Source organism: Apteryx rowi, unplaced genomic scaffold, assembly GCF_003343035.1.
Source record: "Apteryx rowi isolate R43461 unplaced genomic scaffold, aptRow1 scaffold_279, whole genome shotgun sequence".
Lineage (NCBI taxonomy): Eukaryota > Metazoa > Chordata > Aves > Apterygiformes > Apterygidae > Apteryx > Apteryx rowi.
The window spans coordinates 1068497-1084297 of record NW_020449185.1 but is presented as its reverse complement, the minus strand read 5'-3'; the positions used below and the strand labels follow the sequence as shown (position 1 = coordinate 1084297).

Genomic DNA, 15801 nt, shown 5'->3' with positions numbered 1-15801 from the left:
GGGCCAAGGTGAAGAGGGAAGGAAGGGAGATAAGGCTGACTGGATTCAAGGAGCGTTGTAAGATTTGGCACTCCCTTAGCTGTTTTCAAGAAAGAGAAAACTCTTGGTTTTCTGATTTTTTTTTTCTCGTTTGTTTGTGCTGAAGACACTGGGACAGAAGCCAAGGCCCACAACCCAGCACAGAGGAGGCATCAAGAACCCAGCCGAACTACAGGGAAAGGTGGTGTCTACATACCACTTGCTCACGGAGCTTCTCATACAAGCATTCCAGTCGTTGCAATGCATCCTCCAGCTTCCTTCGAGTCTTCTGAAGTGAAACAGGCATTGTTGGTTCTGCCAGGGCTTCAAATTCGCCTCTCCCAAAATCAAGTTGACCCAGCTCAACTCCTCCCTCCTCTCTTCTTCCCACAGCCCCTTGCAATTCAGCTGCATCCCAGCCTCTGCCAGACAGATCACAGCCAGGGACTGTGATACAAGCCAGCATGCCATGCCCTCGCTGTGCATGTATATATGTGCACGTGTTCTCTCCCCCAGACAGGCAGTTGGATTTGTTACTACTTTCCCCATCTCCCAGCCCAGGCATCCCTCCCTTCTGCCAGTGCTTGCAGACCACAGGACAGAGCAACTGCTTCTGAAGATTGAGAAACATCTGCTGAATGACCTATTAGGCATTCAGACAGCCTCACCCTGGCTGACCTGAGAAATAGCTTGTTCCCTGTCTCCTCAAGGAGAGGAGGGAATATCCTCCCCCCCACTAAGTAACCACCAAAGAAAGGGGCTGAGTACTGAAGTTCTGGTGGGACAGACTACATTAGCCCCACCCTGGATAATCCACTCACAGGTAAATTATACTGTGGATAGCAACGGTTGGCTCTGGACAATGATGAGACAGGCCTGGCAGGACTTAGAAGCTCAGATACGTTGCTGTGTCAACCCAGCTATTCAACTTCCATGTCACCTTGGAGCTATGGACTACTGAGCCCAAACCAACATGCCTTTCTGTCCCTACAGGGAACCTTTAGATTCTCTCCCAGAAATTGCTGCTCTGTACTCCTAGAAAGTACAGAGCAAACAAGCTGAAGTTGATGCTACACACAAATTATTTAATTCCAGGATGGCTTGACAGTTTGGACTCAGTGCTAGTCCCAACACCCACTAAGCAGAGGTCATCTGGGAGACTTCATGGTGGCCCCAAGGTCTGGGAAGACTTAGCAGCCTATCACAATGCTGCAAACAGTGCTCTTCTGGTTCCAGACACAGTCAAGCTTGATACATTCATGCAACATGGCATGCAAGCCAACAGCCCTCCAGGAGCCAGGGGTGGAGAAACTAGTGTCTCAAAAATAAAGATTGTCTGGCTTTCTCTTCTAGCCAGGGTATCCCTGCCTTTCCTTCTAAGGTCTGAGGATGGCCAGCTCTGCAGGACTATCTATAGGTCAAGCAAGTGAAAAAAGAGGCTGGATTTGCTGGGTTGTTTCTTCTRTTTTCCTCAGAGAAAAGAGCCAGGAGGACAGAACCAAGCACACTTGAGAGGCAATGAGAGGCAATGGATGAGTGCTAGAGAACACATCTCAAATCCCAAAAGGTGGGCAAACCTAGGGCCTGAAGGGAGGAGGCAGATGGAGATTAACCTGAATATAGGGAGAGGACTCTTCCTCTCTTTTCCTTACCAAAAGAAAGAAGTGCCTGCCAGAGATCTGTGAGGGCAAAAAAAGCCAAAGAGCAGAGAAGGGAGGACTTACTGGATCAGTGGCAACAGCAGAGCAGCGCTGCACCAAACCTTCAAATGTGGTCTTCAGACCCTGGTGCTCAGGGGGCACTTCCTTTCTCTCGACCCTCTCCGTGGGCAGCTGGTGATACTGACAGAGAAAGAAGCAGCTGAATGAATGCAGCAGGAGCATGAAAGGTCAGGGCAGGCAGAATCTCCACCTACAACTACAGACGGAAAGAAGTTCACTTCTTGGCAAACTTGGAGAACATCTGGAAGCACTGGGTTATATTATCATCTTGAGACTGCAGTATAGCTTCAGGCCACTGTGGATTCTTGATTCCCAGGAGGTTAACAGCCTGGCTGGCCTCCATCCCTCCAAGCCATCTCCAGGTGTCATTTTCCACCCTTGCAGCAACGCTAACAATTCCTCTAACACCCAGGGAAAGGGACAGGTATAAGCCTTGCAGCTGCCATGTAACAAGAATCTCAAAAGCTGAGTTGTTCCTCTACTTGACAAGGAGCTGATGCCTTGGGAACGCCTCAGTTTCCCTGGGTACCTGCAGGCTGCCTTCCTTGGGTGCTCCTGGGGGTGACTGGCCAGATTCTTGCAACCTGGAGAGCTGAGGATGGATCCCTTGGAGCTCTGTGGGGAGGCTCATTACTGGAGCTGTGATGGGGGCTGGAGGTGTAAATTTCTCTGGCAACTGTCAGCAAAAGGAAAGATTCAAAATGAGAAAAAAGAAAAAAACCCAAAAAACAGTGCTGCAAGAAAACCAAGTCCAAGGTTGGTCACACTCTCCCCAGCCAAATTTAATATCCTTTCTAACTTGCAGAGTCCCTAGTTCTCAAGGTGATGTGCAATACACCCCTGTTCTTTCAGCCCACTGACTCAGAGCATGGGGCCCTTCCTCTCACATCCTAGATGAACAGTCAAAGCGACAGCAAGAAAACTTCACTGGAATTGTTCAATCAAACAGATTTGTTGCCCCCAAAAGCACTGGTCCTCTGAAAGCTGCCTTGGGTCTGCGATGGCACGAGTCCTGAATGTAGAGATTAGCAGCAGTAAAGTGTCCAACAGAGGAAGCGCTGGGGAAAATCCCACAACATGGGGGGAGAAACCTCTTGCAAACACTTCATCRTGCCCCTACTAAGCCAGGGAGTCAGGATAGATTCACTCCAACAGGGCTAGATCAAAARGAGATGGCTTTAACAAGAGGTTAATCCTGTTGTAGTGAGCACAGCCTGAAGCAGGTTCCCAGCTATGCTGCCAGAAAAAGGGCTAGAAGTCTGTTCCAAGCTAAAGAACAGGAATAGGGGAGGCCAAAGAAGCTTCTCATCACACCTGCCAGCAGGCAGCAGTGATGAAAATGGGGTACGAAGAGCATTTGTTGCAAAAGAGCCCAGCTCACAGGTCCTCCAGTGGAATCACTACAAGGCAGAATGCAGCGGGCCAACAGGGCAGGCAGCTCACAGCTACAACTCTTTCAGCAGAAGGTGACACACAGTTAGTATCAGCTTCTGAGGAAAATCACTGTGGTTCTCACTGTGCTGAGGGGAAATGCTGCCCCCAACTGTCAGATGTAAAATGAGCATGATCTCTCCAGCCCCTGTCAAAAAAGGTGGGTGGACAAGGGGATAAGGAGGTTTAATCTCTATTTCTAGAAACAAGTAACTGCAGTCAGCCTGGGAAGTACCAACAGAGAATGCAGCACCACAGATGATAAAATGCAAAACAGACACCCAATGGCATGCAAGCCTGGATGGCAAAGGGACAAGACTTAGATGGATTCCAGCTGAGTGCGCAGTGAAGAACTGGACAGACCTACATGGAAGAAGAGCTGCTGAGTGCAACAGGGAGCATTTATCAGAATTCAGCTGTTGCATGGAGGTCCCTGGCTGCAAGACAACCAGAAGATATGCGAGCTGAAAGCTTACCTTTTTCTTCTGAAGGCCTCCTCTTGCAGCAGAGGGATCAGTCCAGGATTCCTGAGCTGCCAGGAGAGAGAACAAGACATGGATGTCAGACTTTAAGAAGGCAGCCAGAGTAGCAATTTATGGTTGCTTTCATGGTTTGGAACTTCCCTCAGCAAAAAGACTCACACCACTGATTTCTTCACCCCCCATCACTGCCTTTTCAGACACTTTGACCAAGGAATTTCAGGCCCAGCTCACAATGCAAGAACTGCTCTCCCTTCCCTTTCTCTTTCTTAATTACATTTGCATCATCTAAGCATGTGCACGGGCTGTATGAGGTGACATCTGATCAGATTATCCTGGTGTGCGCACACACAGGTTTTTCTGCAATTACTTGAAGCTTTCCATATTCTGCATAGGTTGCAGAAGTCAGCCTCAGAGTCAGGCCCCAGCTTTGGTCAGGACCTGCATGTGGGTGCACATCAGGGTTCAGGGACTGCTTGGGGGTTCCCCAAACAGAGAATCTAGTTCTGTGGTACTGCAGCAAAGCCTATGCTATAGATGAGAGGGTTTCTCAGCAATGCTCACAGGAGTGCCTCATGGTGGCAGTCCATAGCAATGCAGGTTGCTGTGACAGGAGAGGGACTGAGTTTTGGGTTGAATTTTCCCCTTCTAAAAGCATACTCTGGACCAAAGCCTGGGAAATTTTGCTGGCTTTCCAGCTAAAGTGAACAGAGTTAACTGGTAAATTCCTTGGGAGCAGACAGGTATCTCAGCAGATGTTTCTGTGGTACCCAGCTTTAACCTCACTCCAAGCAATTAAAAATCCATCAGGCAACATGAAATCCAAAGGCTTGTGATCACACTTCATACTGCTAAGGTCAAATTTCAACTATCTTGCTTGCTGCTGTTCTTTAAGGGTACCTGGATCTCTAGACAAAACCCCACTGTATTTTTTTTTATTTGTCACCCCAGTATTAACCTGAAGCYCATGGGATGGGAGGATTCTGTGAGAAAGTGGCATAGTTTTAAGAGGCAATATCAGAAGAATTTCTGGAGCTCAGTGCCACACTTAATGAGCCACTGATCCTGAACTGAGCTTTAAAAAAAAATCACAGGGGAAAGACGCACAAGGTGCTTCATTACTTTAATTACCTTTATTATTACCATTCTGGCAGCCTCTTTTTGCCCTCCCTTTTCCCATGATTTCAAGGCTCATTCTCTGATGAGTTTGAATCAGAAGTTTAATTAAGTTGGCACTTATTTCTAGCTTGGGGATTCTGTGCCCTAGAACTCCGCTGGCCCCCACCGAGCATGTGGCCTAGCAGTCCCTGGCACTGCTCCAGCTCAGTGGCACTTTGAATCCTCAGAGGAAACAGCTATTTAAATTATAGTCTTTAAGCCAGGCACTTAAAGTCATCAGACGCGAGATGACAGAATCCTGTTGCGTTTTTCTGGGATGAAACCCTGACTACCTTGCCTATACTACAGGTGAAAGACAATTTCTCACCAACCCTGGAAGGAGTGCCCCACAGCAGTCATATCCAGCAATGCCTGTCCTAGAAAAATCAAGACTGTCACAGAATGGAATCAGGGATTATCCTGGCCAGAAAGGAGATGAGCCAACACGTCACTGTCTTTCATCCTGTCCCTGACACTCTCCAAGAGCGTGGGATTTCTACAAATGAAGGCTTCTCTTCACTAAGTTAGTGAGAATTTGTCCACAAGATGTTCAGCTAGGAGAATTTCCAAAGCAAGCAAGTTTGACCAGTCAGATTGAGTGACTTTACAGACTCTTTCCAGCCTAAAAAAAAAAAGCCCCCACAAAAAAAACACAAAACAAACAAACAAAAAAACCAGCAGGAAAGCACTCTCAAGGTCTCAAGGTAGAAGGAAGCCAAAGTGTCTGAAAAGGCTACCTCAAGGTAGAAGATCAGCCTGCACGTGCTGATCTGGGCATGCCTTTCACTCCCATTAAAACTAACTGTGGCAAATGCCTGCCAGGGGAAGAGAACTTCCCAGCAGTGAAGTCCCACAGGACACCTTCAGCTTGAGGAAATGACTGATATCTCTGCCTTGGAATCATCTTTTATTTCTCTGCTGAAGGGACAACCTTTTTTCTAGGGTCTTACTCCACACAGCTGGGCTTATTAGGTGGCACAAGTGGTTACCCAGAACCAAGATTTCCTAAATAAACTGGGTAACTGGAGAGTCCCTGGATAATCTCTGTGCCTGGCAGATGGTCACATGGCACAAGCAACAGCCACTGTACAGAACCATCTCACTAAGACACTGAGCCTTATCCCACCAGCAGCATAGACTGGAAAAGACCTACCGTCTGTCATCAGACTCCAAGGAGAAACATCAGTACAAAGCAGCAACCAGAAAAGCTTGACAGTCCAACTTCTCTCAGAGATGGACTGAGATTCAAACCCAAACCTTGCCCCGTAACTAAAGCAAAAAAGGCTTTCTGATTCCCCTTGGAACGGAGCCCCCAAAATTCTCCTGGGGAAGCTCTGGTCCACCACTGCCCTTGCTGGGACTCGCTTCTTCCAGCCCACCTGGAGAGAACACAAGCACAAGTAAAGCCATCCATGAAGCTAGCAGTGCAACAGGGAGAAAACAAGAGGTGAGTTAAAACTGCTGGTCTATTCCTTGCTTAGAGAGACAAGAAAGGAGCAGAGCCCTTGTCCCTGTCCTGCTGGCCCAACAGCTGTCAGAAAGGATGCAGAGACTTAAAATGCTCTAATCCTTCCAGGATTGCACCCCTTCCAGGGTGCATCCCCTTGCACCATGCCCAAATGTCACTTGCTAGTTCCCAGGTATATCTACTACCCCAGCTGTACATATCCCCAGGCATGCAAGGAACACAGCGAACAGCAATGAGCATGCACGCACACACACACACACACACACACACACACCACATTTCACTGGAAGCAGCAGCGTTGCCTCCCCCACAGGTCTGGAGGCTTTTCTGTGTACTACCTGCACGATCCAAGTGTGGATCTAGCCAAGGGAAGAAACCTGGAAATCAAGGCAGGGTGGGAGTGAGAGTCACTGTCACCAACAGCTTTTACTTAGCAGTAATGTCCCTGACTGCTATCCCTGATAGCTTTTCAGAAGGGATTTGTCCAGCCTAAGCTTAGAGCCTTTGTATGTAGTCACCACAGGCTTCACACAGTGGGATTTGTTATCCATGCTTAAACCCAGTTTAGTGATGGATTCCTGGTGGAGGCAAACCACAAAGCATCAACTCCTTCACTCTCAGAATAAGTGTGGCTCAGAGAAGCATCTGCTCAAAGACCTAAGGATCATCAGTCTTTTTCTGAGGGGTCTCCACAGCCTGACCAAATCTTTCCCGAGGCAGAAAACAAAGAATTAACAAGCATCAGTTGTGCTGATGTTGCAGGAAATAGAAAGAGGGGCTGCCCATCCATCGGGAACTAGCTCCAACAACTCTCTCCATTTTCTTCATCGTGCTAACGAGGATTTCACAGGACTTGCAGGCTGGGCTGGATTCAAACCACAGACCCAGAGCAGAAAGGCTTCAAGTCTAGAATACTGCACAGAATGATTCAGAAGAGAATCCCAGGCAAGCACTTTACAGCAACAGGAAGCAACTGGGTGAACTGGAGCAAGCAGACAGAAGAATTTTATCCTGAAGCTAGGTAATGGGTGTCCCATGGAGAGAAAGAAACCACCCTGCTCTCCCAGCATTTCAAATGCATTTATTAAGTTATATAAGCAGGGATGAGAGCAGCAAGCCCTCCACCAGGATCTAAGACAGCATTTCCTGGGAACCACCACCCTTTCAGTCGGAGAAGATTCCTCTGGAGTGGAGGATTACTCAGGGTACACTGGGGACCTGAAGAGACAGCACTTTGTAACAACAACCTGGGGAACAGAGCAGCTGAATAGCCTGAAACTGTCACCATCCCTGTGTTTCACCACCAAAGCAAGACTCAGCACAACATACCTGTAACGTTAGCCCCACAGAGCACCACATCCAGCCTTTATGGTGACAGACCAGAGCTCAGCAGGCCAATGTCCATTAAGTACTGCAAACCCCATCCAGGGCTGCCTTGGATACATGTCACACAAACAGAATTTACCTGTGGGAGGTGGAGGAATGCTGGCTGCTGCCAGGGGCTTAGCAGATGGAGCTCCAGGACCTCCCTGAGGGTAACCCATGTTCATGGGGCAGTTGAATGGCGCTGAAGAGAAACCAAGAGGAGACTGGCTTGCCACAGGGAGAGGACAAGCTGCAGGGAGCTGAGATGATGGGACTGAGGCTGGAATGAAGAGGGTGGGTCCAGGTGGTGGCACACCAGGAGATGCCATGGCCATGGACTGTCCTGACAGAGGAGGCTGGTTGGGGAAGGGAGTTGGACCGGCAGGTCTGGCTCCCGTTGGGCTGAACGGCTGAGACTGTGACAGTGCTACAAATGAGAGAGAATGTATCAGCACCACTTATCCCATGTCCAAACTACTCCAATTGCTCTCCTTCATGCTACTAAGCATTCCTTCTCCAAGTCATGCCCTAGAAGATCCAGGATCTGGGGTATCCCCCTATAAGTCAGGCTACATCAGTCAAATCCTGTCATGAAGTTAGCAGCAGCTTCTCTACCCCTGTCTGCAGCTAACATGGCTGCAAGTAAAGCACAGCTGCTAAGATCAGTTGTGGCAAAAGCACTGAGAAGGCACTTTGACAGCTGACTTGTTCTTTGCAAGTACAGTGGACCCATGAGGAAGAGGTAGAGTAGCCTCCTTTGCTGAAGACTTTGGTCTAAAAAAAGCCTGAAGCACACCTGGAAAACTGATGACAGACTATGCTTACCTGGCCCTGGAACTGCCACCGGAGTCAAGCCCAAGTTGTACTGTGGGTATGGGGGCCCTCTGGAATAGATGTTTGTTTGTGGACCAGCACTGGTCTGAGGATGCGCAGCATGGTGAGGAGTCACAGACATTGCTGGCACTGGCTGAGGCGTGAAGAGAGAAGGCACTGAAGGCTGAGCAGGTGCTGAAGGGCTAAATGATGACTGGTAGGTGGGCTGCAATTAAAAAATAAGAACCTGCTAATGGCTGACAGACACATGTAGGGATGCACATGCATACACACACATAAGCAGATACACTCTCTAGCCCTCTCACTTCTCAGTCAAGGGAAGATGCTGCTTCTGTCAGTGCTCTGGAGAGATTGGAACAAAGGCCCCACTGCTCTCAGGAGCACACAGGACCTCCTCCACCATCACCATGGTTGGCAGGAGGAGGCAAAGAGCACAAGACTAGGTGCTGTCCTCTCTGCCAGCTCAAGGCTTGTGGGCCATGTCTTCCTCAGTGCTTGTAATCTGCACCGTCTCAAAAAATTTCACATACCACCCCCTCAGTCCAGTAGCTTTTCTCTCTCAGGCCATGAATACCTGAGTTTAAGACCTACCTTCTCTGGATGTCTGGGACTTGGTTTGTGGGCTGCTCCTTCAGGGGTGGAGCTGCTCTTGGCTGCTGGAGATGCGTGTTTAACAACACCTACATGGACACGAGTGTAGGGGAAAGGTGGTGGCTGCTGATCAGCCACATTCTCTCCCTGAGCATGGAAGAGCCGGTCATGGAGCTGTTGGATCAGGAGCTGAAACAAACTACACTTTAGGGAAGTGCCTGGAGAGCCTCAGATTGAGGATGCTGTGGAGGCATTCAAAGCAGACTCTGACCAAAAGCACTGAGCATCAACCTGCAGAATTAACCATTTCTCCAATAGCCACCAGGAAAAAACTGCAAGCCACAGGATCTGGGAGACCACCTATCACCTCCCCTGGCAGATGAAGTCTCAACCAGCTTTCACTGATCCTTCCCCCAGTATTTAGGGTATTTCCCCACCCCCATTTGTGCACTGAGCAGATTTGCTCTGAATGGTGACCTCCCCATTCCCTTCCTCTTCTTCCAACAGCTGGTTTCAGGATTAGGTGCATCTTCCCTGGGAAGCTGCTTCCCAGCATTGCTCTCCAGGAACCATTTTACAGCACTATAGTTCCTCTCCTTTTCCCCAAATCAAAAGTATTATGAAAAAAAGCAAATTAAGACAAATGCCGCATCTTAGAAAAACTAAAAACTCTACTCTCAAGTTACCATAACTAAGGTGAAACCTCAAGTCCTGATGTGAGTTGAAACCCAAGCTTACAAGTCTTTTGCAGAAAGTATCCCTCCATATATACTACTCTGTCCCACAACAACCTGTTTCTCACTCACCTCTTTAGAGTTGCTGGGTAGATAATTCATTGCAGCTGCCAAGCATCCTTGTGATGCCAGGAGGCTGGCATACTGGGTGATTCGTTCTGCCAAGACAGGGCCTGGCACTGGCCCTCCTGTGCCTTGGAGCATCTCAATGGACCTGCTCAGCACCATCACCTTCTCTATCAGATCCTGAATAGGCAGGAGGGGAAATAAAATCTCAGGGAAGAAACAGATCCCTCAGAATCTGATTTGCTTTATTGGTCTATCTCATGCTGAGACAATGCCAGATGGCTTTCTCCACTTTCAGCTGACATGGGGGCCAATGTGATTAGAAGTTAATCCACTTGGCACCACATACTAGCACTGAAGACCATTTCCACACAGAGCTGGAAACAGAGGAGCAGGAGCACTTAGTGGAGGAAAACAGGAACCAAGAAGCAAACCCTGACATAGCTACTTTTATGGAAAGAGGAGAAAAGAAAAAAAAGAAAATCAGAAACTACAAGGACATTCCAATCAACTTTTTTTTTTTTTTTTTTTAAAGTAGGAAGTTTACTCGTGTAATTCTAGGAGTTACAAGATCTCAGTTTGGAAGAGAAAGCATTAAAGCTGTACCAGGAGAAATTAACTAGGAAAAACTGCTACTGCTGATAGAACCACCAGAAGGTCTTTAATTATTCAGTACTCCTTCAGCTTCTAGAAATCAAAGTAATGTTTGTAACTGTGGAATGATATAAGCATCACTGGCTGATAACGGATAGGGACAAGGCCAGTTTCAAACATAACCAGGAATACTGAAGATGCCTTTTTGCTGCTGCCGTTCACTAGTGGGTCAGCAGGGCAAGGGACTTCTGTAGCAGAGAGCATTATCTGCAGGTATCTGARTGGAAGACTTGTCTCATTCATTATAGTGACTGATGGACTCAACAGGGGTTAGTGACTTAGCCAGGACTGGTTTAAGTAAAACAGGTAGACAACAACACTGACTTAGAAGGACTTAGAAGCCCTGATTTTATCCTCAAGCTCTGCTCTGACTTTCCATACATGATCATTCTGCTTGCAGTGGGAAGAACACAGTCTAGACGTTACTTTGCCAGAGGCTGTTCTGGATGAAGATAGAGCCAGCTAACAGGAGTATTACAGTTAGACATGATTAGCACATCAGGAAATGTGCTCCCAGGCAACTACCAGCCAGATAACAGATACAGTCTAAAGTTCCCTAACTAAAATGGAAGCTCAGAGATGACAATAGTAAGTATAAAGACAGGCAGGCAGCCCAGAGCTCCTGTCTGTGGCTGGATTTATGCGAAGTGTAATCAGTACCCTCTAAACAAACCCCTTATCATTTAAGAGTGCAAGTCTCCTTTAGATGTAATCCCATAATCCAGGCTAGGAGATACTTTGGTGACAGCACTGTCTGCTGGAAGCCAAATATATTGTTTGATGGGATAATGCAAACAGATTGACGCTACCAGACTGGCCTAGAGAGATGTCAAACCAACATTATAGCACCTGTACCTGCAGGGCAAGGGGTGATGAAGTCTCATGGTTTTTTACCCAGCATTCCACCAACCTCTCCACATTGCCTGATGAGATATAGCAGAGGCAGGCATCATTGGACAGGGCTGCATCTCCCTCCGACTCTAAGCGGGCACCCAGCATGTCTACAGAGGAAGAAGCACAGCTGACATTTAACTCTGTCTCTTTTTGAAGATCTCTTTAACCCCAAGGTTCTTTCAGCAATCTTACTCTGGGGTTTGGCATTAAAAGGTGTTCACAACTTAAGAACAGCACCTAATTCTGGGATAACACAGAGAAATGGACATCATTAAGGAATCACAAAGCCAATTCGGTTGGAAAAAAAATCCTCATTTTTATATGTCTGTCCAGATATATAAAATAAAGGAAAATCCTTAAAAAGGACAGAAGAGTTTAGTGAACAAAATCCAACCCTCTTTTTCCAAAGAGGTGTGGGCATCTCCATGCAATAGTAGTGTACAGTACCACAGACAGCAGGTAACCTGGTAGTTATCAATGTCTAGCAAAAACAAGGAGATAGAGATGAGTTGGAGCTTTCTTATCATCACCACCACCACAGCCACTTTCCACCCTTACAATTTGTTCCATGCAAGATGACATGTTTTCTTGCATTTCATGTACCCTTGTTTTTCTTGTACCAAGTGCTAGAATGGCTGAGTGATTTTGGAGAAATGCTTTTGTCAGCCACGAGCTACTTACCAGATAAGCAATCTGAGTAACTTCTTGAGATTCAGTCACTGGATTGCCCCTTAACTCGGACTCTCAGAGCTATCAGTTGCTGAGCATATTTGACTATTAACAGGACCGAGTAAACTACTGAAGCCATCAAACAGTCATCAACCTCAGTTTATGAGCTTAAAAGGGAGAGGAATCTGTGGAGAAAACCCCTTCCACGTGGAGAGGACTTGACCTTTTTCTGTCAAGGAAATCCCTCCCTCCCCAAATAAAACAATAAATATCACCCTCTCTTAGTGCCTCAGCCTGGTACCCACCCTGGTCTTTCCAAGTTATTGGTGGAGGTGGCAGGAAATATCAGCATGTCTCATTTTACATCATTACTCTCAGCTACAACGTGCATAACTCATTCCCCTAACTCAACAAACCACACAATTTCAAATTCCAGCTAGCTGCAAGTTCTGTTATGTGTAAGAACTGCTGCCTTTCTTCAACTTGATATGCTTCTTTCTGTAAGYAGTTCAGAGGCGCCCATCCCTAAAAGAAACCATATCAAAACAGAGTAAACTGCATACCACAGAGTTGGGTATATTCCTCATGCTTTGAGTACGTTAACAAGATGGCTAGTGCCTCCTTCCAGCTCTGTAAATCACATGTGCGAACAATATCTTGCCAGTTCTGTTGCACAATGGAGGAAAGAAGCTGTAAGAGAAGAAGGCGGCCTGTCAGTCACAGAAGACTAAGATATGCTGACTGTTTGAGCAAGGGCATCCATACTGATAGCTAGTTAAGGTCCACCAATCCCAGCATCCCAACATCAACAGTTGGGAACCTGATGCCTTGAAAGAAGGTGTTAAAAAAAAAAAAGAAAGAAAAAAAAAGAAAAGAAAAGCCCACCAAAGCACATGAGAAAATATGAAAACAGCCACATTAGGCCAGACCAAAGATCTATCTAACACACATTCTGTTTCACAGCAGCTAGTATCGATGATGAGGAATATTGGATTAGGACAGACTGACTCCTGTTACACTCTCCAGTTGGCAATTAGTAAGCTAGGACCTTTCTAGCTGAGAGCCCTAAAGCAGTAATATTTTCCACAGGTTAGGGCATAGGGAGCTGAGGCAGAAACCATTAGATGAAAAGAAAGGAACAGAGAACATGAAATTCTAAGTGGGTAGCATGAAATTGTCATAAAAGTATCAAGCAAAAAGAAAAAATGTCTAGCCAAAAAGAGATACACAGACTCTGGCGACATTTCGCTTCCCCCTCAAAGCATTTCCATATATTCATGCAAACATCTGCCAAGATATCACACACTTTCCACTGCTCAGCGGGTACACCAGACCATCACTTACCAGAGAAATTTTTGTTTTCCGCTTGGCAAAATAGCGCTTCTGGGTCTCCCTTAGGAGGTTCTCCCCACCAGCAATAGCTAAGATGATGGCATCAGCAAAGCGTTCTGCCCGCATACACAGCTCCACTGCACCCTCAAAATTCCCCAGCAAAAGGGCCTGGCTGATGAGTCCATCAGTATCTGTAGAGGTGAGAAAGCAGATCTAAGCCACAGGGGCACCATCCAGATACATTAATTATGCTCATTTTAAAGAGCAGGCAGTAAAAAACAATAAGCTACAAAAGTCCAGCTAAAGGAAGATTCGGAAATACAAAACAGGTTTTGTATCTCCAGAGAAATCACTGACTTGAAAGTAAGTCTTCCATCACCTAGGAGGTTCTCCCATACTCTTCATGGGTCTCTTATCTGTGAGGAGTATTCCTCTGCAAAATGCTGATGGATGTTGCAAGACACTGGGATGGGTCACGAGTTTTAGAAGTATTTGTCTCATGCTTAAGTGGACCAGGTTTTTCCTGGTCTCCACCATTTTCAGGTTTTCCCTCCTCCCCTTTCCTTAAAAGAGGGCAGAAGCACATCTCATGTAACACACCTGCTGTGACAGGAATCTCCAAAGTGCTCATATCCTGTGGGATGAGGTTGTCAAAAAAGGCTGAAGAGGAGGAAACAGCAGCTACATCATCACTGGAATTTATCAAAAGCTGTGCAAAGAGCGCAAGAAGTTAATTCATTGAACACATGGGTCCCTGCCCAAAACAGTTTAGGGGATTAGAGAGTGGGATGGGATGCTCCCCACTTGGTCGAGAACGCTCATATAAATCAGATTTCAGCTTGGAAACCATTCATGCCTCCTGCCACTGTTCTATCAACCTGTACAGCTTCAGTGAGGCAGCAATAAGAACAGTGCTGCTATCGACACACCTTAGAAGGTTGCTGGTATAAAACATGCAATGACAACAGTATTGCTAGCCAGCATTCATCCATTCAACTGCCAGCCCTTGAGTAAGCTAAACAATTTTGGATGGAATAGGAACAAGCCCAACAAATGATATCTGTAATTAACAGCTAGGATCACAGCCATGCTGGGTGCTCTATAAAAACACAAGACAAAACTGCTACCCCTAGAATATCTCAGCAAGTGTTTAAAGTTTGTGAAAGAGATTGCTAATTTGAGTGGAGCAGCTTTAGATACCTTAGAGGAGCAAAATTTATGGTGGATGTTGAACCAGGCCCCAGAAGACACCTGAAGATGGATATCCCAAAATCATGTGAAAATAACATTTCAAAGGTGAAAAGGAAAGAAAGGCAACAGAAATACCACAGCAGAAGCTTTACAGAGGAAATCCAGAACTGTAGGATGAAGTTAAGTTGGGGTGAGGCTAATTCTATCACTGGAGAAATCAGCACTGGTGAAGCAAGCCTTCTTGCAGTGTTAACAGCCAGGAGTCTGTCTTCATCATTCGCTGATTTGTTTTAAAGCCAGAAGGGACCGCTATGATCATTTAGTCCGACCCTGTGAGGGTCTGACAGGCCTGTGAACTGCCCTCTGCGATTCCTGCATTGAGCCCAACAACCTGTGGTTGGAATTAAACCTTCCCATTCATTCTGCCCTCCACTGTTTTCCCAGACTGGCAATACATGCAGGACATACCTGACCTGGCTGCACAGTGTTCCTCTCATCTGCCTCAGGAAGGGGCTGTTTATCTGGGATCCCATTACTCAAACAGGAGGAGATCTACAAAGGAACATTCACAGGGTGAAGCCTCTGCTAAAGTTAAACACATGGACAGCAAAGTAGCCAACTGTCCAGCAAGTCACAGACAATTCCCCTGCTCTTTCACCTGTTTGAAAAGTTCCATGTCTCCCTATTCCTGTCTCATTATCTAGCAGAGGTTATTTGTCCCTTTCATAAGGACATAGACCATGCTGCTGCAAGAGTCTCTTCCCCTGCAGCTCCATCAGTGCTATGCCAGACTGCCTTCATCTATCACTTTCTTCCTCACTGAGGAATTCCCTGAGGCGCAGACAGCTGGAAGCTAGAAGAATGCTCTCACGACTGCTATGTTGTTATACATTTCTCTGAACATCAACAACTAGAGACAAGATATTGGGCTCAAGGCCCCTTTGGTCTGATCCTGCACAGCTATGGTTATATTCTTATGGGTGCCAACATTTGCTTTTTAATAGGAATTCAGGAGATCTGGACCCAGAACAATCAGAAGAAAGGATCTGAACAGTCTTTTCAGACTTTCTCTTCCTACATCACCCTCTCAAAGCAGATCTCTGGGATAAGCAGTTAATATTTCAGGTCTGGGGAGAAGGCCTCAGATCTCAGTAGAGGTTTCATGATCAAACCCATCACGTCTAGGTCAGCTTTAC

General features: G+C 46.7%; 1 protein-coding gene across 10 annotated transcripts in view; it reads right to left on the bottom strand.

Annotated features, from left to right (window-relative positions):
• SEC31B (SEC31 homolog B, COPII coat complex component) overlaps window positions 1-15801 on the bottom strand; it is a 34739-nt gene that overhangs the window by 1453 nt on the left and 17485 nt on the right. For 3 of the 10 annotated variants that reach the window (XM_026068703.1, XM_026068701.1, XM_026068709.1), the window contains 14 exons: window positions 15074-15157; window positions 14015-14123; window positions 13427-13605; window positions 12646-12772; window positions 11375-11520; window positions 9872-10045; window positions 9066-9254; window positions 8466-8679; window positions 7741-8067; window positions 6614-6652; window positions 3647-3702; window positions 2269-2415; window positions 1743-1859; window positions 236-307 (listed from right to left, as the gene is read on the bottom strand). In XM_026068703.1, coding sequence (XP_025924488.1) covers window positions 236-307; window positions 1743-1859; window positions 2269-2415; window positions 3647-3702; window positions 6614-6652; window positions 7741-8067; window positions 8466-8679; window positions 9066-9254; window positions 9872-10045; window positions 11375-11520; window positions 12646-12772; window positions 13427-13605; window positions 14015-14123; window positions 15074-15157 — 1980 coding nt within the window. Of the gene's footprint in view, window positions 1-235; window positions 308-1742; window positions 1936-2268; window positions 2416-3646; window positions 3703-5989; window positions 6187-6549; window positions 6653-7740; window positions 8068-8465; window positions 8680-9065; window positions 9255-9871; window positions 10046-11374; window positions 11521-12645; window positions 12773-13426; window positions 13606-14014; window positions 14124-15073; window positions 15158-15801 lie in introns of those variants that run through there. The other 7 variants (XM_026068704.1, XM_026068702.1, XM_026068705.1 and 4 more) reach the window with 7 other exon arrangements.